Below are 18846 nucleotides of genomic sequence, written 5' to 3' on the forward strand. Positions count from 1 at the left end.
GATGTATCTTCTGCTGAAAAGGATTGTGGGTTAGAACAACCAGAGTAGCATGCTGACCTGCATACAGCAAAATTTGACCAGATGTAGTAGGACATCCTGGTACTTTTGGCATCTTATGTTTAACATACTATGTATTTGGGCCATACTAAATCTGTTTCTGGCATACTACATAGTATGTTAGTCTGGATACTGGAACGCAGGGCATCTGTCATTATCCAGTGCTGGTTCCTACTCAGTTGCACTCTTACAAACATATTCGTTAAATTTACCTACCAAGTAAAAATGTTCCTGAAATAAACATTCCCCTCCCTGGAAATGACAAATAACAACAATACAATAGCAGCAAACAATATCACCTACATCTTAAAGGGGAAAGTACAATTGTTAAAGGGTCACTAAGGTGAGGGAGTTAAAATCCTCCCACAGAAAACCTGGAGGGGCAGAAAGACTGAATCCAAATCTCAAATGTCTCATTGATCAAAAAACTGAGAGGACTGTGCACCTTCCTCTCCGCATACATATCAACACAAAGTCAGGTAACTTACCTGTTGTGAATGGAGGAAGTAGTCTCCATGACAACCATACAACAGCTCAGCAATAAACACAGAACAAGGACTTCTGGAGGAGCTCTGTGTCTCTCAGTCAGGGCTGGTGAGGGTCTTGTGACTGGCACAGTTTTTCTTCTGTTCGGTAAATGACCTTTACATCATAGTTGGCCCTTCTTTTCACAATTTCACAGTGTTTGCAACCGATGCACTGAAAGATTCTCTGAGCTGCAGCATCAGCTGATAACTGTCTGATGAGGAAATAACTTCTGTTATTACCAACCAGCCACTAAAGCTTCACACTGTAAAGAATGTCTGACCTAAAGGCAGACAAACAGAAGACACTCAGAGAAAAGCCAAATTAAATTCACATACATATGCAGAAACTCAAATGATCGTATGTGACCACATACACGTGATTGTGCACGTGTAACATGTATTCTGTCCATTTGAAACATGTGGTTTTGGAACATTTTTATGGTGTAGTGTGTGAAGCCCATAGATTCCCATGTGAAAACCATTCCACATATATTTCCCGTGTAATCACATGTTGCAACATGTGGTAAACATTTGTCATACATGTGATCACATGTATGTGGAAAACATGGGAAATGTTTTTTTTTCTGTATGAGAAGAATCCACTCTCAGATTCTGTTGGTAGGTTTTCACCTTAACATCAGATCATAATTGTTCTATATTGATGTATTTTCCCAGATTCATACAGCAGCCTGCAGGGCGGGTGTTTGGTTCTGTGGTGGGAACAGCAGGATGGTGGATCTTGGTTTGTGAATCTGTTGAGGCACAGCGAGCCACAACATGGAGGTGTGTTCACAGACCGAAAATTAGATTCATAAGCAATCACAATCTGTGAAACCCTTTTGGATTTATAATAACATATTTTAGAATAAAGCTTTAAAGAAATTGTGCCTGATTCCTCGCAGGCCTCCTCCTCCAAATACCAAATCAAATGATGTTTTTGAACATTGCAACGCAGGAAACCAGCTGAATCTGAAACAGAGAGGAAGGAATGAGTTCATCATATGCATATATGCAAATGATCTGCACCTTTTTCTTTTAGCATTAATACCCTTCAAGACAACTTTACAATCACTTCAAGCTCACATTGCTGTTAGGTTAGGTTAGGTTAGGTTAGGTTAGGTTAGGTTAGGTTAGGTTAGGTTAGGTAGTTACTTTATTAATCCCCGAGAGGATTTTTTTTTTTTCCCGCTACAGCAGCATACAGGAAGCAATAAGATAATAATAGAATAATAGAGAGCAGTAAAATAGCAATAAAAAATATAAAATATAAAATGCACAGTATATACAGTATATACAGTACAGTATATATCTATATATATTATATACAAACAACCAAGACAGTCAACAATGTTATTGTTGTGTGATGGATTTTGCCAGAGGTGAGTTATTGTACAGTCTTATTGCGGTCGGCAGGAATGATCTCCTGTATCTGGATTGATCTCCTGTATCTGGAATGATCTCCTGTATCTGGAATGATCTCCTGTATCAGGAATGATCTCCTGTATCTGGAATGATCTCCTGTATCAGGAATGATCTCCTGTATCTGGAATGATCTCCTGTATCAGGAATGATCTCCTGTATCAGGAATGATCTCCTGTATCTAGAATGATCTCCTGTATCTGGAATGATCTCCTGTATCTGGAATGATCTCCTGTATCTGGAATGATCTCCTGTATCTGGAATGATCTCCTGTATCTGGAATGATCTCCTGTATCTGTCCTTGTGACAGCGGAGCTGAAGGAGTCTTTTGGAGAACGTCCTCCTCTGTCCCTGCAGCAGGTGGAGAGGGTGGTCAGGATTATCCAATATGGATAATAGTTTGTTCAGTGTCCTCCTCTCCACCACCTTTTCCAGGCTGTCCAGTTTGAACACACCAACTATAAAATAAAGAGTCCTGAACCCTGAGTAGGAAAAAGGAAACATGCAGCAGGAGGGAAAACAAAGCATCATGACATTATTGATGGACGTTTTACAGACACAGATCACTTCAGTTACTCTTGAACCTGATAGGCTTGATCACATTACAGGAATAGATCAGGCCTCAATGTCCTTTTAAACAGCTACAGACATGTATGCACATATGAAACACACGCATAAAGAGATACGTGTCATCCCTCTAACCCTTCCTGATGCTCTCTCTCACCACCACCTCCATCATACTAATTCACCTCCAACTCCCCCACATGTACACACACACACACACACACACACACACACACACACACACACACACACACACACACACACACACACACACACACTGAGTTAAATGTGTCACACAAGAGAGGACAGGTAATTACACCACACAGAGAGCGTTTGTCTTGAATCTGTTGACAGCTGTTTTGAAATCGGGGACAGCAGTGCAGTCTGGGTAAAGAGGGATTATCAACCAGGCTATAAACTACAAAGCCTGATATTTATCTTAACATCGCTGATCAGGGGAGAACTCATTCAGATCCACACGAAAACGACCACACACACACACACACACACATACACACACACACACACACACACACACATACACACACACACACATACACACACACACACACACACACACACACACACACACACACACACACACACACACACACACACACACACACACACACACACACACACTCAAAGCTGGCAACCACCCGCATGCCTCTTTCCCATTTGCCCCACTGTAAGTCAGAGTTATGTTCATTCACATATTCCTTGGATCAGAAATGTACTGTAATAAATGTTCTTCCCATTCTGCTCTAAATTTATAACTGATGTTGTCAGAGGCGTCAGTCGTAGATCAATATGATGTCATGAAGAGAGGTGAAGAGCACTTTCTGGTCTGGATGTGTGTGACACAAACATTTCCTACTTTCTTTCCAAATGAAGAAATATCTCCAAGCAACTCATGTTCCAACTGTGTTTCTGATCCACCTTCTCCTGCATGAAGGTTTAGTAGTGTCTCAGTGGTCTTCTGCTTCTGCAATTTATTTTACAACATGGCACATAGTATATGTGGCTATTACTTTTTTCTGCATTTCTATATCTGTAGTTTTGATATGCATTTTGATACTCTGGCACTTTGATATTTAGATTTGCCAGCAAAAACATTGCAAAACATGACTTTGAGTTTTTCCAGAATTTAAAAGAAAAAAGAAAATGTTTCCTATGGAGATGAGCATTGTTTACATGTGACACAGGTTTTCATAATCCCATGTGTATTGCACACAGAAGGCGCTGAGACAAACAATAAAGCTGTGAGCAGGACAGCAAAAACAAAAGGTGCTAAAACTCTCTACAAAACCTCTTAAATCCATGAGGAGCTGCAGATTCAGTATTCAGTTGTTCTCTGGAGGTTCTTCATTAATAGAAGCTTTTGTCAGAGGCTGCTCGTCTGGATGTGCAGAGCACCTCAACAACCGTCTCGCTTGTGTGAAAAGAGATCTGACCTGAAAGCTGCAACATCTCTGTCATGTTGTTTATTGATCACCTGCTCCTGCAGAGTCTTTGTGGTGAAGAAGTCGTGACCCTGTAAGCAGAATGAGAAGATGTTGGACACTTATTGACTGCAAAGGGTTTTACATTAAATACTAAATCTTCTGATTTGGTTTGACTTCATGTGTATCTGTCCAATTACTTTTGAACTGCTAAACTATGTACGTTCTGTGTTAAAAGATTTATTTTCATTGTTCTCTCAGTATTGATGTAAACCTACTCAAATTAAAGTTGAGACAATTGCGATCATTTTAATGTTAAAATTAAATCTACTGAAGCACAAAATCTTCTATCTGAGCATTGAATGGTCTGGACTGTATGTTAACATACTAGTTCCCATGCTGAGTGTCACCTTTACTCTCAGCTCACTTTCACTGTTAGAAGTTTCTCTGTGACCTTTGTGCTGATATCATTTCCTGATATGTCTCCGTTCAGCCTCAGTTTAAAACCCACCATCACTTTTCTCTGAGCTCTCCAACATGCTCAGATTAAATTGAATCAGATGGCTTCAGAATCACATCAGTGAAGTGAGGAACTACTTTATTATTCCCACTCAGTCCTCTCAATACCAACGCTCTCCGACAGCAGACGTACCGCTGAGTGAAATCAGATAAACCTCAACATAACAAAGCTGAGTGGATGAAAGTATTACTGTATCATTTTCTTACATTATTTTCTAAGAGGGTTCAATTTAAAGCTGTTAATTCTCCTCTGTGTTTGCTGGATGAAAGTTAACTGTCCGTTGTTTGGTGCTGAGCAGCCCGAGAACGATGGGTTTGCTGAAACCTGCAAAAGTGTACAAACCCGTAAAAAATAACCTGTTGTGTTACCTTGAGCAACCGGTTTCATATTAAATTTAATCATTTGGATTATTATTGATATAAAAATATTGATTTATGGAGCAGGATGAGAATCACATCTCAAATTCCCAGCATAACAAAAGCATCAAACTGTTGTCATTTACTGTAAAAAAAAACTAACTTTTATCTACATTTTTATTTTCATCAAGTATTGATGGATTTGCTGCCACATGCTTGGTTTGAATAATTTTATGTAAAAAGCAGAGACTTGTTGGCTTAAAAACACATTTAAAAGTGCACTCAGCAGCTCTCAGTTTCACACGTTACACCCATTCACATGAACAATCAAAACCTTGACTTTTCACCTTTGTTATTCAATCTTGCTTCTTCTCTTTATCTTTTTACATAATTGGGAAAAGTTTTTTCTCCAGTGACGAGGTCATTTATTGTAAGGTCCACTTATGAGACCCCAAATTGTATCTTCCCGTCTTTTCACTTCTTTTCAGGTTGAAGGATGACGTGCTGATGAAAATTAACTAAAACATTCAGAGATGTAAGCAGAAATCGTGAAGTCAAATATTTTGCCGTTACTTATGAATGCCAATGAATTACATTCACAACCTATGTTTTCTGATAACGTCATACTTCACATACAACTCAGCACTGACAGGAAAGAGGCGTTTCTTTCTAAGCTTCTTTACAGGTATTTAGTTCAATTCATTCAATCATATGTCACTTACCCTAACCTCTCTTATGCTAAGATCGTAGCTTCCTTGCTGTTAAATGAATTCATGTAGTATTTTATATTATCCAATCTGGGAATATTTCTAGAAGCCACATACATAAAATGGCAGTATAAAAAATTGCACATAAAAGTCAACTCAAGAAAATACAGAATATAAATGAGTGAATTATTCAGAAGATTTATGAAACACGTCAGTGGACATTTTCCCTTACAAAGTGTTTTTTTTACACTGGAAAAAATAAACTAAACCTGCATACCCTCAAAAACATGGTAAAAATAGAGAATCCTTCTTGCACACGTGTTTGTTATGATTTCAACTTTGGAAACACAATATTTCTACACTCGTTACCTGAGTTGTTGGATGAATGATAGTATGATGGTTCCTCTTGAAATCGAAGCACATTTCTGCAGAACACGGGTGCTCCAGCCTGATTGTTCTTAATCACTGTACCACAGGCAGCAAATAGCACTCCTGACTACTATGAAAATGAGCCGAGCGCACAGAGGCGACTCCTCGCACATACGTGTGATGGGAGAGGTGAACGGTCACTAATGTGATGGATAGTATTAATAAGGGAATGGGCAGCTGTGTTTATCAAGGCAAAGGAACAGAGTCACACTGTGTGCCATTCATCATTATGCCTGAATACCACCACTTTACTGCACGGTGCATGCTGGGAGGTCGTAATTCTGTAAAGTACGGCGAGTCTGTGGGCTGGTGCAAAGAACTGGTCATGGAAAACATGAAAATATATGTCCTTGCTGTGATGAGGGCAAATCCTGGAGGGTGAAGCTTGATTCATCAAGACGGGCAGCATCACTGTACAGAAACACAGAGATCACTGTTTGTGCAGTAAACAGCCCAGAGGCTCTGCAGCTGATTTATGACGTGACAAAAGGAATGTAAAAGAAATATGTGCTGTGATTTACAACAATCTGCCTTTCAAAATACAACTCTGCCATACTGTAATAATGAAGTCCAAAAACAAACACTTATTTTCATTAGTATTTTAATTCCAAAATCATTAATGATCTACAAAATGTTAATTCTCTAACTGTCCCTCCAGTTTCATATCTGTGCGTGTGAATAAAGTTGGGCTAAAATCTACCAACATTATGGCGGAGTTATCCTACTGTGCCCCATATGAACATTATCTGAAACTACTCTGATTTCTTTTTTTCAATTCATCCTGGGATGAAACAGACTACTGCACGTCACGATACTGACCCCTGCAGGGCAGTTTGGGTAAGGTAATATTACTTGAGGTCTCTAAAGACAGCAGGCACAGCAGTGTTCGCTTCGTTTCACTGACAGTCAAACTTATCAAAAGGATAATAATTGACAAGACCCTCAAAACATCCTCAACTGGAACATTTCAAATTAAAAAAAAACAAAAAAAAATTAAAAATTGCTTTTAACATACAGCATGTTTCTACACAGCAGGTTAGTGAAGGATTTTTCTTTTTAATAAAGTGCCACATTCAAGTAAGTAGCATCCCGAGTCTGACATGCATTCAGCCTGACTAAACACTAACATTATAGATGCAAATGCTGCACTCAGCAGTTCTCTTCAGGCATCTCTATAATAAAAAAAAAAAAGACTTGAAGAGATCAAGTGGTCATACAGATTTTCCACAGAAGAACTAAAAGAGCTTCTGCCTTCATCAGGACTTCAACAACCTGCTCTCTGTTTCAGTTTCCCCACTAACTCCCTCCTCGCTTTAAAAAAACTCGACACAAACAAGCGTAGGCCTCTTCTTCTCTGGATCTGACGGCAAAATGATGGCAGTGGAATGAAATAAAGGAGCATCACTTGAAAATGAATGAATTTTTAAATTGTTAGTTGTTGATTTCCAGTCCTACAATATGAATCAAATGACGTCAAAGCAAACAAATAAATCAACATTGCGACACATTTGGTCATTGATGGGAATGATAAGTGTGCGATTACATTACAGTTTCATGTTTTAGTAATTAGGCTTTTGGGAAATAGACTGGTCCAAACACAACTGGTGACAAGGCTACGCTGTTTGTTTACAACTCTACAAGTACATTTTGTACTTCTGCTGAATCCTAAACTTAGTGTCAGGTTAGAAAACATCCATCATTATATTGGTGTGAACTTTGAAAGCATCACACACCTCCTGGTGGACTTGGCTTTGAAAGGAGAGGACAACATAAATCACCGAATCTGCTGCGGCCTCCTGAACTCCAAATTAACACGTCATGTACTAGAAATTACAACAGACATCTGCTGGAGATAATCTTAGTATCTTCTCTAAATTCTGCAGTAATAATCTCATTACAGCACCTTTACATGTAGTCATTTCTGTTTTAGGGTCATCCACCTTTATTAAGAGGGACAAGGATCAGAACCCTCCAGAACTTGGTGCTCTCCATTATCAGAATCAAGTAAGTTCTCGCTGTAAGATAAGAGGTAGAGCAAGTGGAGAAGGAAAGCAAGGCATGCCAAGAAGAAACCGTACACGTCTTCCTTTCTCGACGAGCAGAGTGATGACGAAGGGGCTGAAGAAAGGCCGCTCACGGAGCTCAGGAGATGATGACAATGCCAAAGTTTTTCTTGAGCTGCTCCAGGAAGATGAAGGTGAGCACTGTGTGAGGAATCAAGCGTATTCCTGCTGGAACGAGACCCTGCAACAAGATGGAGACGTTAAATTGGTTCGACTGTTCTCCAACATCTGTCAGTTTAAAGCTGCTGCTACTACTAGTACTACTGCTACTACTACTGCTAATACTAGTACTACTGCTACTACTACTGCTACTACTAGTACTAGTGCTACTACTACTGCTACTACTACTACTGGTGCTACTACTAGTACTGCTACTACTAGTGCTACTACTAGTACTACTACTACTAGTGCTACTGCTGCTGCTACCGCAATAAGACTGTACAATAACTCACCTCTGGCAAAATCCATCACACAACAATAACACTGTTGTCTGTGTTTCTTGGTTGTTTGTATATAATATATATTGATATATATACTGTACATACTGTGCATTTTATATTTTATATTTATATTTTATAGTTTTTACTGCTATTTTATTGCTTTCTATTATTCTATTATTATCTTATTGCTTCTATATGCTGCTGTAGCGAAAAAAATGTCCCCTCGGGGATTAATAAAGTAACTACCTAACCTACTACTACCACTACTACCACTACTACTACTACTACTACTACTACACAGGTTTGGATGATAATAATAATAATAATAATAATGTTTAAAAAGTATGTTAAATTGCATATTTCTATTTTAAAGATGCTAACTTCTGGGGGCTAGCTGAGCTAGCTGTAAGATGTTGATGCTGTTCATAACATTGTGTGGTACATCAAATCTTTCTGATATCTCTGTGGTCGATGTAATTCATCGGGCCAACCGATATGTGTACCAAACTTTGAGAACTGTCAAGCTGTGTGAACCAATCACAACGGAGACTCTTGATTTAAAGTCTGCAGGAGCAACAAAAGTTAAAAAGTAGAAATGTTAAAAAAAAATTGCAAGATTTGCCAGGATTGTTTTATGGTATTGTAGTTTTTGTATTGATTGGGTCTTATCTTCGACTGTTCCTCTGTAGCCACGCAACACTTCCATCTGCTCAGGATGCATCAAAGGCGATTCCTCACAGACTCACGAGAGTGAAATAATACATTTGAGTAGCGAAATATTAGGTCTGTTTTATACCTTATAAAATGCCAGTGGACCCAGTTTCGCAGTTTCTTGTAGGCAATGTGTCACTCCCTGAAGAGAGAGAGACATGCCGAGTTAAAATGAAGCCTGAGAAATGAAGACGACAAAGGAGCAGAAACGGGAAAAAACGAGAAGATGAGATGAGACAATGAAAAGGGATGAGGACGAGTCCACTCACCGTGTACTCTCCTTTTGAGTTCATCAGCCTCGTCTTCAGCACATCAAGAGGTTGACACAGGAACGTAGCGCAGCCTCCCTGCAGAGCAACAGTTCACACGCTCAGATCAGCCCTGAAAAACTCAATCAGACTTCCACAAATCAAAGCACATACTTACAGCAATAAAGCTGGACAGGAAGTGTGTGAGCATGTTGTCTCCCATCATGCCTGTTCCCAACACCAGCTGCTTGGCCTGGTCGTAACAGGCCAACTAAAGATGGAGAAAATAAGAGAACACGCGTCATATTTTAATGGTAAAAAGAAACACTGTGTCCCACAATCCTTCACTGCTTCAATATCCAACCAGCCCTGAGGTGGAACATGACTCAGAGGTTAGTTGATCCTTGTTCAGTTTGGATTCTTTTAAAACTGAGAAAAAGATCTCGGTGCTCATGGTGGTGACATGCTGGGATGACAGCTGTCGAGTACATTATCTTGACGAGGCTTTATGTATTTCACAAGAGGTGACACAGTCACAAATAAATATCAACCTGACAAATTATCAACATTTTTAAATTCCACTCTTTGGTCCCTTGTGGTGGTCGTACAAAATAACACTGCCAGGCTGAAGTGCACCACCAATATTGTTTCAAAATTCATGAAGCTGCCCAATTTAACACAATATAAAATATCTTAAACAGAGAAAGAAAACTGGATTTCAATTGTGATTGTGTACTTCCAGGGAGAATAAAGTGCAAAATAAAGAAATACTGTGGAATGAGAAACAACTCTTTCCTGTTCTAAGAATCCCTCGTGTCTTTATTACCAGCAGGCATTTCCAGGGAGATTTAGATCAATTGATTTTATACCTGAACTGTCCCCCCCAAAAAAACACACTCAAGGATTCCTGAGTATTAACTTGAGCCTATCCCCAGATTTGGAGTCATGTGACTTGCCTGTCCCACAGTGACCAACGCTCCTCTGCTGGAGGCCATGGAAGCTCCTGAGAACAGTTTTCTTAAACCCTCTGCATGACAGGACAAAGATCAGATGTGAGACGTGATGCCACTCTTTGTGTCACGTGAAGTTACACACCTGATGATTCTACATTCTGCTTGAGATTTACCTTCTCTGAAGACTCTGAAGAGTCCGTCTATGGCATGTTTATAACTGGAATTAAAGCCCAAATTCATTGTTAAATTACAAAGAAAGTTCGAGGCTCTGAACTGAAAACTTTTAGTAATTACGACACTCACTTTCTCCTCAGTTCTGGTGGCAGCTTCACGTCATTCTGCATCCTAGAAGCAAAAACATTTTGATATTTTTCACTGTTTGCAGATTAATTCTAAGCAAAAAATAACTAGAAACTGGCTGTAAAAAAAACCTGTGATTTTATAGTGTTACCTGACATTCACCATGTCAGCCGGCGTGCCAACAAAGCCACCAGTGAAACCTATTAGCAGAGAAGACATGTTGGCACATAGTCCTGTATAATTACATGACAGGGGAAAAAGAAAAGCAGGAAGAAGCAGAATATGTGTGTTCTCACCTCCAAAGGCTCCCAGCAGGACCTTCTGGTAGAAAGGCATCGGACCCGGGCTTCTGCTGCCCATCATGTCCCTCACTGTCTCATAGATGGCAAATCTGGTGAGGGAGTAGGACATCTGAGAGGAGAGGAGAGGAGAGGAGAGGAGAGGAGAGGAGAGGAGAGGAGAGGAGAGGAGAGGAGAAGAGAGGAGAGGAGAGGAGAGGAGAGGAGAGGAGAGGAGAAGAGAGGAGAGGAGAGGAGAGGAGAGGAGAGGAGAGGGGAGATGGGGTGTGTTACAGAAGACACTGCTTTTCTGCAGGTCTTTATAAAGTGATCCTACTGTGTGGGTGTGCGCACACACACACGCACACGCACACACACACACACACGCGCACACGCACACACACACACACACACACACACGCACGCACACACACGCACACACACGCACACACACACGCACGCACGCACACACGCACGCACGCACACACACACACACACGCACACGCGCACACACACACACACACACACACACACACACACACACACACACACCTGTCTGCAAAGGGAAGCAGAGAGGCCGCTGTAGAGAGCCAGCAGCCCATCGTTCTTCACCACATGAACGGCCATCCCCAACATCCTCTGCTTCACCTCCTGCTGTGTCTGCAGATGTACCTGAGAGAGAGAGATGCGTGTTCAGATTTATGTCCTTTTGAAAACCTTACATGCCATAAATGTATTTATGTAGTGACATAATAAATAATACAGACAACAAATCTACAGATATAGTGTTCCTGCTCTTGTATTGGTCAAACTCTGTTTCACATAATTCAGTTTCACAGAGTCTTGAATCAGACTGATGAGAAAAAAAGAGAGGACGATGGTAATGTATAATTCAGGCAATCATTGTTTTTAATGTTTAAACAATGTGTGTTGTCCTTGTTCAAGGAGTTCAGCTGTGTCACTTTACTCCTTTGTTCTGATTAAGATTTCAGTTTCAAGGCCACTAAATGGAGCCTGGAATTTGTTTTTGAAAACTTTTTGATTTCGTTTTACAGAAACTGGATTATAATCCTTTGAACACAGCACATGTGGCAGAGTTCGGATCACGGCTGAGCAGAAAGTGGTGTGTTCTTGGAGTCTAGCTGTGTCTTCACAGTAAGCTGCTGACCAGTTGTTAGGAAAAAATAGTAACTCATTGTCAGTGTGTAAATTAAGTTACTGTTATGTGTGCAAAGTTTCCGTTAGTCTATGCATAAAACTTTAGATGAAATATCTCGTACTGCATGCACATTCTACGAGTTCCTCTCTTGCAGTATATGGCCCCTCGGGGGAGGAGGAACTCGTTTACCTAGTTTAGCACACACATATGTTAAAAGCAAACATACCCATATAGGATGCAAAGAGATCACATGCTGTTTTATAACCCCATGTACACAATAAAAGGAGCAAAGAGGGAAGTGTGTGTTGGAGTTGGCTGATGCCAGGTGAAGAGTTTACAACTCTAAGACCCTGCATGGATTTCCCTTGCTGCAAGTAAAACTCAAGCCTTGTGTTTGTCTGACTGTGGGTTTGATTCTTATTCTATCAGCGCTATGTTATAGTTCTGAACCTAACACCAGTCTGTGAAATACTTTGATTTAAAGTTAATGAACAATGACCATCATCCTTTTCCCTTTTGAAAATAACTCTAATCTACTCCTCTCCCCGACAACCGCCACGTCACCCACGCTGCTATATGTATAAAAAAATATCAGCCTATACATCAAAATCGGATTGTTTTTACTCCCGAAAATCAGCATCTACTCCGAAGATCCAATGTCTGTCAGGCTCTCGACAAACTGGCAGAACCAAATATTACAAATGAACTCAGAAACTACATTTTGTTTTAGGATTTAAAAATGCTGAGCCAGCGATAAGTTAACAAAGGGCTTGCTGAGTAAGACTGTTCTCTCTGGGATGATGACAGACATCGACTGCATGGTCACCTCAGGATCCTGCTGCAGCACATTTCAAAGCATTATTTGGATTAATAAACCACATATTACAAGAGCTGTTCTTCCTGAGACGATGACAGACATCGACTGCATGGTCAGTTTGGCTGCCGGCTGGTTCACAGATATAAAAAATAGGCATTATGTTGACACACAATATGTATATTTAAAACCGACGTGGCTATTTTCTTGTCTGGAAAACGACAACAAAAACTTAATAAAGTCACATCACAGTAGTCTGTAAAGTTAAACTTGTAAAAGCTTTGATTCTCTGCTGCCTTCTTGTCCTGAATACTTTTCATTATTTGCTTTATGTATTTTCCCTGGTTGGACTTTTGTACGTACATTTTTTACATTTCATTTAGCTGACGCTTTTATCCAAAGCGACTTACAACACACCGATGGTTCACCATCGGGAGCAATTTTAGGGTTCAGTGTCTTGCTCAAGGACACTTAGGCATGTGGACAGGAGGAGCTGGGGACCGAACCACCAACCTTCCGATTAGTGTGCAACCCACTCTACTGACTGAGCTACAGCCTCCCTATGTATCCTAAATATTTGAATTATTGTATTTGGAGAGCATTTCCTTCCCTGTTTGTGCCTTCACTGATGTGTGTGCTTTGTCTCAGGGGTCACTGTCACTAATCCAACACCTGAACGCATCCAGTTTAAATATTAAACCAGATGAGCTGATACGTGTCTGGCTACAATATTAACTTCATTTTTGAAGTCAGACAAATCAAGTTGAGAAATTAGTTGAGGACAACAACAGAGCAGCTTTTGTGATGTCTGCGATGACACATCAGAAATGAGTGAAACATGACGAGGCAGATTTCCAATGACTGCGTGGTCAGAATCTACAATACTATCTTCTAATTTTAGATGCCCTGCTGTTCCATTTTACAGGAATCTGCTACGTGTTCAGCGTTATGCAGCTGCAGACTTTTAAAGGCGTCGCTGCAAAGTCAGGTTACACAGAACACAACATCCTCTTAGTTCTTGTGTGTCTTGTTTGTTCCTCCTCATACAGTAAGTTCATTGTTTCCTTTCTTTCATTGAAGCGAACTATTTCATCAAAGTTAAAAAGTTGCAATCATGTTGTTGAACTGATCAAAAAGTTATGTTACACAGGAGGAAAATAATCGATTGAGGTGGCAGTGGAACACAGTTCATTGTTTTGAGCATCAGTCTGATCATTTTACATGTGATTTTATGTGACAAGAGAATTTACAATGTAATACAAACCAAGCTAAAAGCACAAGGAAATGGGTCAACTCATCTATTAATCATCTAATTGTTAAAAGTTGAAATATTAAACTGCTGAATGTTTCATATGGCCTTACCAGCCAAGAAGCACGTTAGTGCAGACATGAAACAACTGTAGAGGAGAATTTCACTGCAGTGTGGTGATCAGCGGCCTTGACTACATATTACAGCCACGTGACCTGCTGAGGACCCGTCGAAAGTTATCAGGGTCACGTGCTGCTGTCTGCAGTGAAATTACTCCTCTGCAGCAGTGAGGTGAAATCATCAAGAATGAACCTGCATGACCCCTCTCACACACACACACACACACACACAGCTCCCTGATCAAAGTGATCTTACATTAAATTAATCTAACAATAACTTCCTACTATTTTCCTCCAGTAATGAACACAGTGATGACCCGTGGCCTATATTCTGCTCTGTGCATCCCAGACATGACTGTGATATCACCGCTGACATGAGAAATCTCAGAGGGGGCATCTTACAGCGAAAAGCTCGCAGCAGCTTTAGTAAGAACAGTGATGAGTGATTGTATCCTGTCTTTTATACGACTACCAGTGGACACAGGCCTGCACTCCTCTGCACCCCTCAGCCTCACCTTGATGAGATCCAGAGGATGCGTGCAGCAGGCGGCTCCGCAGGACGCCAGCCCACCGAAATACCACCGCGACATCCGCTTCTCGGTCATGGTGGCCGGGCTGTGCCGTCGTCCGATGCAGCTACAGCGGGCACTTCCTTCTTCTCAGTCCGCCTCGATACGCCGTGCGCCTGCTCTCGTGGGCTCCCTGGCCTGCTGGGTACAGCTGTCAGCAGAGGTCTACAGGACACGGAGCTCCTCGTTAATCTTCAAACATTCCGATAAGGGACTGCACCACGGACCGGGGACTTTGAGCTCCAGCACCATCGCGCACACTCGCGACACTTAATGTGCGTTAAAAAAAAAAAAACGTACGTGTGTGCACGGTATGCTGTGTTTTCAAGCCACGGAAGCAGCTGTAGACAGAAGAGAAGAGCGCAGCCAATTGCTTCCGTGGACGGCGGAGCTGCCTACCCGCCCCGGGGGGGACGAGATCCAAAGGTCGACTGCGGGGTTGCGAGAACACTGAAGCCCGCACATAGCCCACTTTCACCACTATTACCTGGCAGGCGGTTTTAAAGTGGCACGTATCGTCTGTGCAGCTGTGGAGAGAACAAAGGCGTCCTGTCTCTTTAAGAGGACCACGGACATGTTCTGAAACAAATGGCTTCGGCAGAATAATGAGTCTGTGTGACGTCATTGTGGGCTGCTACAGTAAAGAAGTATTCAGGTCCTTTACTTAAGTCAAGGTACCAACACTGTAAAATTACAATTCTAAAATGTTGATGTAAATATTTAGTGATGTAAAACATTCGACTCGTAAATGTGTAAAAAGTAGGCTATTAAAGTATCAGAAGTCAAAAAACCTTATAAACCAGTTTTTATCTTTAACAGTGTTGAGATTTTGATATTATTATAGGATTGTGTCAAAATCTTTATCTTAAAAGTAGACTAATTAGAAATGTCAAAATAAATGTAGAAAGTACAATATTTCCCTTTGAAATGTAATAGAGTGTGTGCGATTCTGTGCTAGGTTATGTTTACAATAATACAACATATATATATGCCATATCATATTAATTATATATAGGTTGTATTATCAACTATTAATCCTAAGGGGTAGACGAAAGGCTGTGGTTGTGAATGAAGGTGTAGACAACAGGGTGTGGTTGTGAATGAAGGTGTAGACAACAGGGTGTGGTTGTGAATGTGTGAATGAGAGTGAAAGTACTGTGCCAAACCAAAAGGTCACAGGAGGGGGTCGGCAACCTGTGGGGTCACATACTGTTGTTCTTTGAGGCATAAACAGGAACAGACGGCTGTCTGGAGGACTCCAGGGTGTGAAGGAAGACAACCACCACCTCCACCAACCAACAAAGGACACATCAATACACATGACTTTTTGGTGTCTGGACTATAAGAAGACTGGGTGAGGGAAAGTCAGGAGATCAGACTTCATGAACTGACACATACTCTGTTGTTGTCAGGGAAACATAGTCTGGACCCAGAGCTCTGTAAACTGGTTATTCTGCTGCTGTTAAATAAATATCTTGAAGCCTGACATCTTCTCCTATTGCCTCATTAAAGAACACGCAGGACTGGGGGCTGACACATGTTGGCTTTGTACTAACAGGAGCCCAAGTCCAACAAGTGGAAGTATAAAGTAGCATCATCTATGAACTGTGTCTTTGAAAGAGAGTCACAGGAAAATTTAACAATCATGAAAGATGAATATAAAGGAGGCTGCACCCTTTCCAAATTATTGACAGAAAGAATAAAAAGCACATTTCTGTTATTGATCAGATTGCTGAACATTCTTGGATTTTTGTCAATCTGTAGGTAAGTAAATCCAAAATATTTTGAAAAACCTACAATTTAGCTTTCACACTGGAAGATTTGTTTCTTTTTAGATATGAAACATGGGTCTGAAGATACATAATATAAAGAATATATTTGTGTAGCTTCACCAAGTGCTGATACCTAGTTGATTCAGTGTTATTATCAAAACTTTTACTGTGTTTAGCAGGAACAAAATGTCATTTAATTTGAAACATCTTCTGAAAATTTAAATGAATTTAAACATTTTCCCTATTCTATTCAAATGTCTTTGTCTCTTCATGAAATGGTGTCATGTTGCAGCTGAGAATGCTTCATTATTCTGTGTCAAGAGAGAAGAGTAACTGAAAATGAACTTGCAATGTTTGTTCCTTTCTAAGAAGGAGGAACTTCTGGCTCGGTCCAACAACAGCAGGTCTTTGCATGACATCTTCCGAACACGTCTAAATCAGTTGTTGTGCAGAGTTAGCAGAGAACATCCAGGGAAGAGACGGACACACTGTCACACATCAGTTCCCTTTTACTTGGCTGCTTGTCGGCTCTACGCTCAATCCGTTTCTGTAATGTTTCCAATGAAACTTATCCTTTCTCTGGTTTGCATGTTTTCATTTCCTAAGTCACACCTGAACCCTCAAAATTATAGCAGCTCAACTCGACACATGAACATGTACTGGCATGCTTTAACCTTTCAAATGTTGTACAACACAAAACGACAGGCCAAAGCAGCAAAGACACCATTAAAGTTTGACCTTATTCACAGCTGTGAACATGCTGCATTGACAAGCCATTAAGCTCCAAGAGGTCTGATGATCAGCACACCACTCAAGAGCAGGAGGCAACTCAATGGGCTCTAAAAATCACAATCACCTTCAGCAAAAACAAAATCAGTCAGATCATCGAACTGGCTCTCAAACTGGTGACACCCACACTGGTCGCACTGCAATCATAAAACTAACTCTAATATTTAGCTCTTCATTAATAATCAGAGGTTGTCATGTTGAATAGTGGCTGGTCTCCTTCTTACAGAGCGCAACAGTTGCTTGGTGTTATCTGCTCTTACTACTCATAATGGTTTGAGATCTGACTGGATCAAATTTATTACCATTTAAATAATAATAATAATACATTTTATTTATATAGTGCTTTTCAATATACTAAAAAAAACGCAGGTTAAAAAGATTGAAAACAATACAATACAAATCTAAATCCCACAACCTTCTGTTTTCTGTGTGAGAGAGTGATATAATCCACCTTCTGTCAAAACATGATGGATGCTGACCTTTGACCTGACCTGTCAAGTGATTTATGACCCCTAATCCCCGCCCCTTTTATGGCCCTGGGAAAGGAAGTGAGGAATTTAAGGTTGATGACCTTTGACCTGTCAAGGTACTTATGATCCCTTTTAAGGTCCATTCAGGAAGTAAGTAAGGTATTTATGGTTGATGACCTGTGACCTGTCCAATGGTTTATGAACCTCTTTTGATGTTAGCTGATCTTAGCCCCCTACAGACTTCCCCTAATGATGTGGCCCCAGAGGTAAAACGAACCAATGAGAGTGAAGTAGGTTGGGTTTATAGGGAGCGAATGGATTCATACGGTTGAAATGAAGTCGTCACTCTAAATACCGCCAGGACAACAGGTAACTAAAAACTTAAACCATCCAAGTCTCTGATTATCTAATCCATTGGTCCAGAATCAAACAATGTCCATGCAAGCGCTGTTTATCAAACATTTAGGGTATGTGGAATATAGATCTGCTTAGTGCATATGAGGGCTCATATGTTGTATGCTAGTTGGTTGTCTTCCACCAAAAAGTCATGTGTATCGATGTATCCTTTGTTGGTTGGTGGAGGTGGGGGTTGTCTTCCTTCACCCCCTGGAGTCCTCCAGACAGCCATCTGATAATGCCTCAAAGAACAACAGTATGTGATCCCACAGGTTGCAGACCTCCTACTGTGACCTTTTGGCCAAGCAGTGTCACTCTCATTTACATACACAGCCTTTTGTCTACACCTTAAGATTGGTAGTTGATGGTACGACCTATATGTAAGTGATATGATGTGATATATGTAAGTGTTGTATTGTTGTGAACATAACCTAGCACAGAAGCTCAAAATATATACTGACTGTAAGCATTGTAGAACACATTGCTTATGCAGGA

General features: G+C 40.6%; 1 protein-coding gene across 1 annotated transcript; it reads right to left on the reverse strand.

Annotated features, from left to right (window-relative positions):
* Positions 1-6605: 6605 nt before the first annotated feature.
* On the reverse strand, positions 6606-15478 carry slc25a10b (solute carrier family 25 member 10b). Its single transcript, XM_069139756.1, has 11 exons — positions 14871-15478; positions 11567-11686; positions 11033-11147; positions 10888-10936; positions 10740-10781; positions 10610-10653; positions 10440-10510; positions 9662-9754; positions 9505-9582; positions 9321-9377; positions 6606-8265 (listed from the first exon to the last, which is right to left on the reverse strand). Exons 1-11 carry the CDS (start codon positions 14958-14960, stop codon positions 8164-8166), a joined length of 861 nt encoding a protein of 286 aa, XP_068995857.1. The 5' UTR covers positions 14961-15478; the 3' UTR covers positions 6606-8163.
* Between the last annotated feature and the right edge of the window lie 3368 nt (positions 15479-18846).

Source organism: Embiotoca jacksoni, unplaced genomic scaffold (genome assembly GCF_022577435.1).
Source record: "Embiotoca jacksoni isolate LCO1_2020_lvr unplaced genomic scaffold, fEmbJac1.0.p SCAF_85, whole genome shotgun sequence".
Classification (NCBI taxonomy): Eukaryota; Metazoa; Chordata; class Actinopteri; family Embiotocidae; genus Embiotoca; species Embiotoca jacksoni.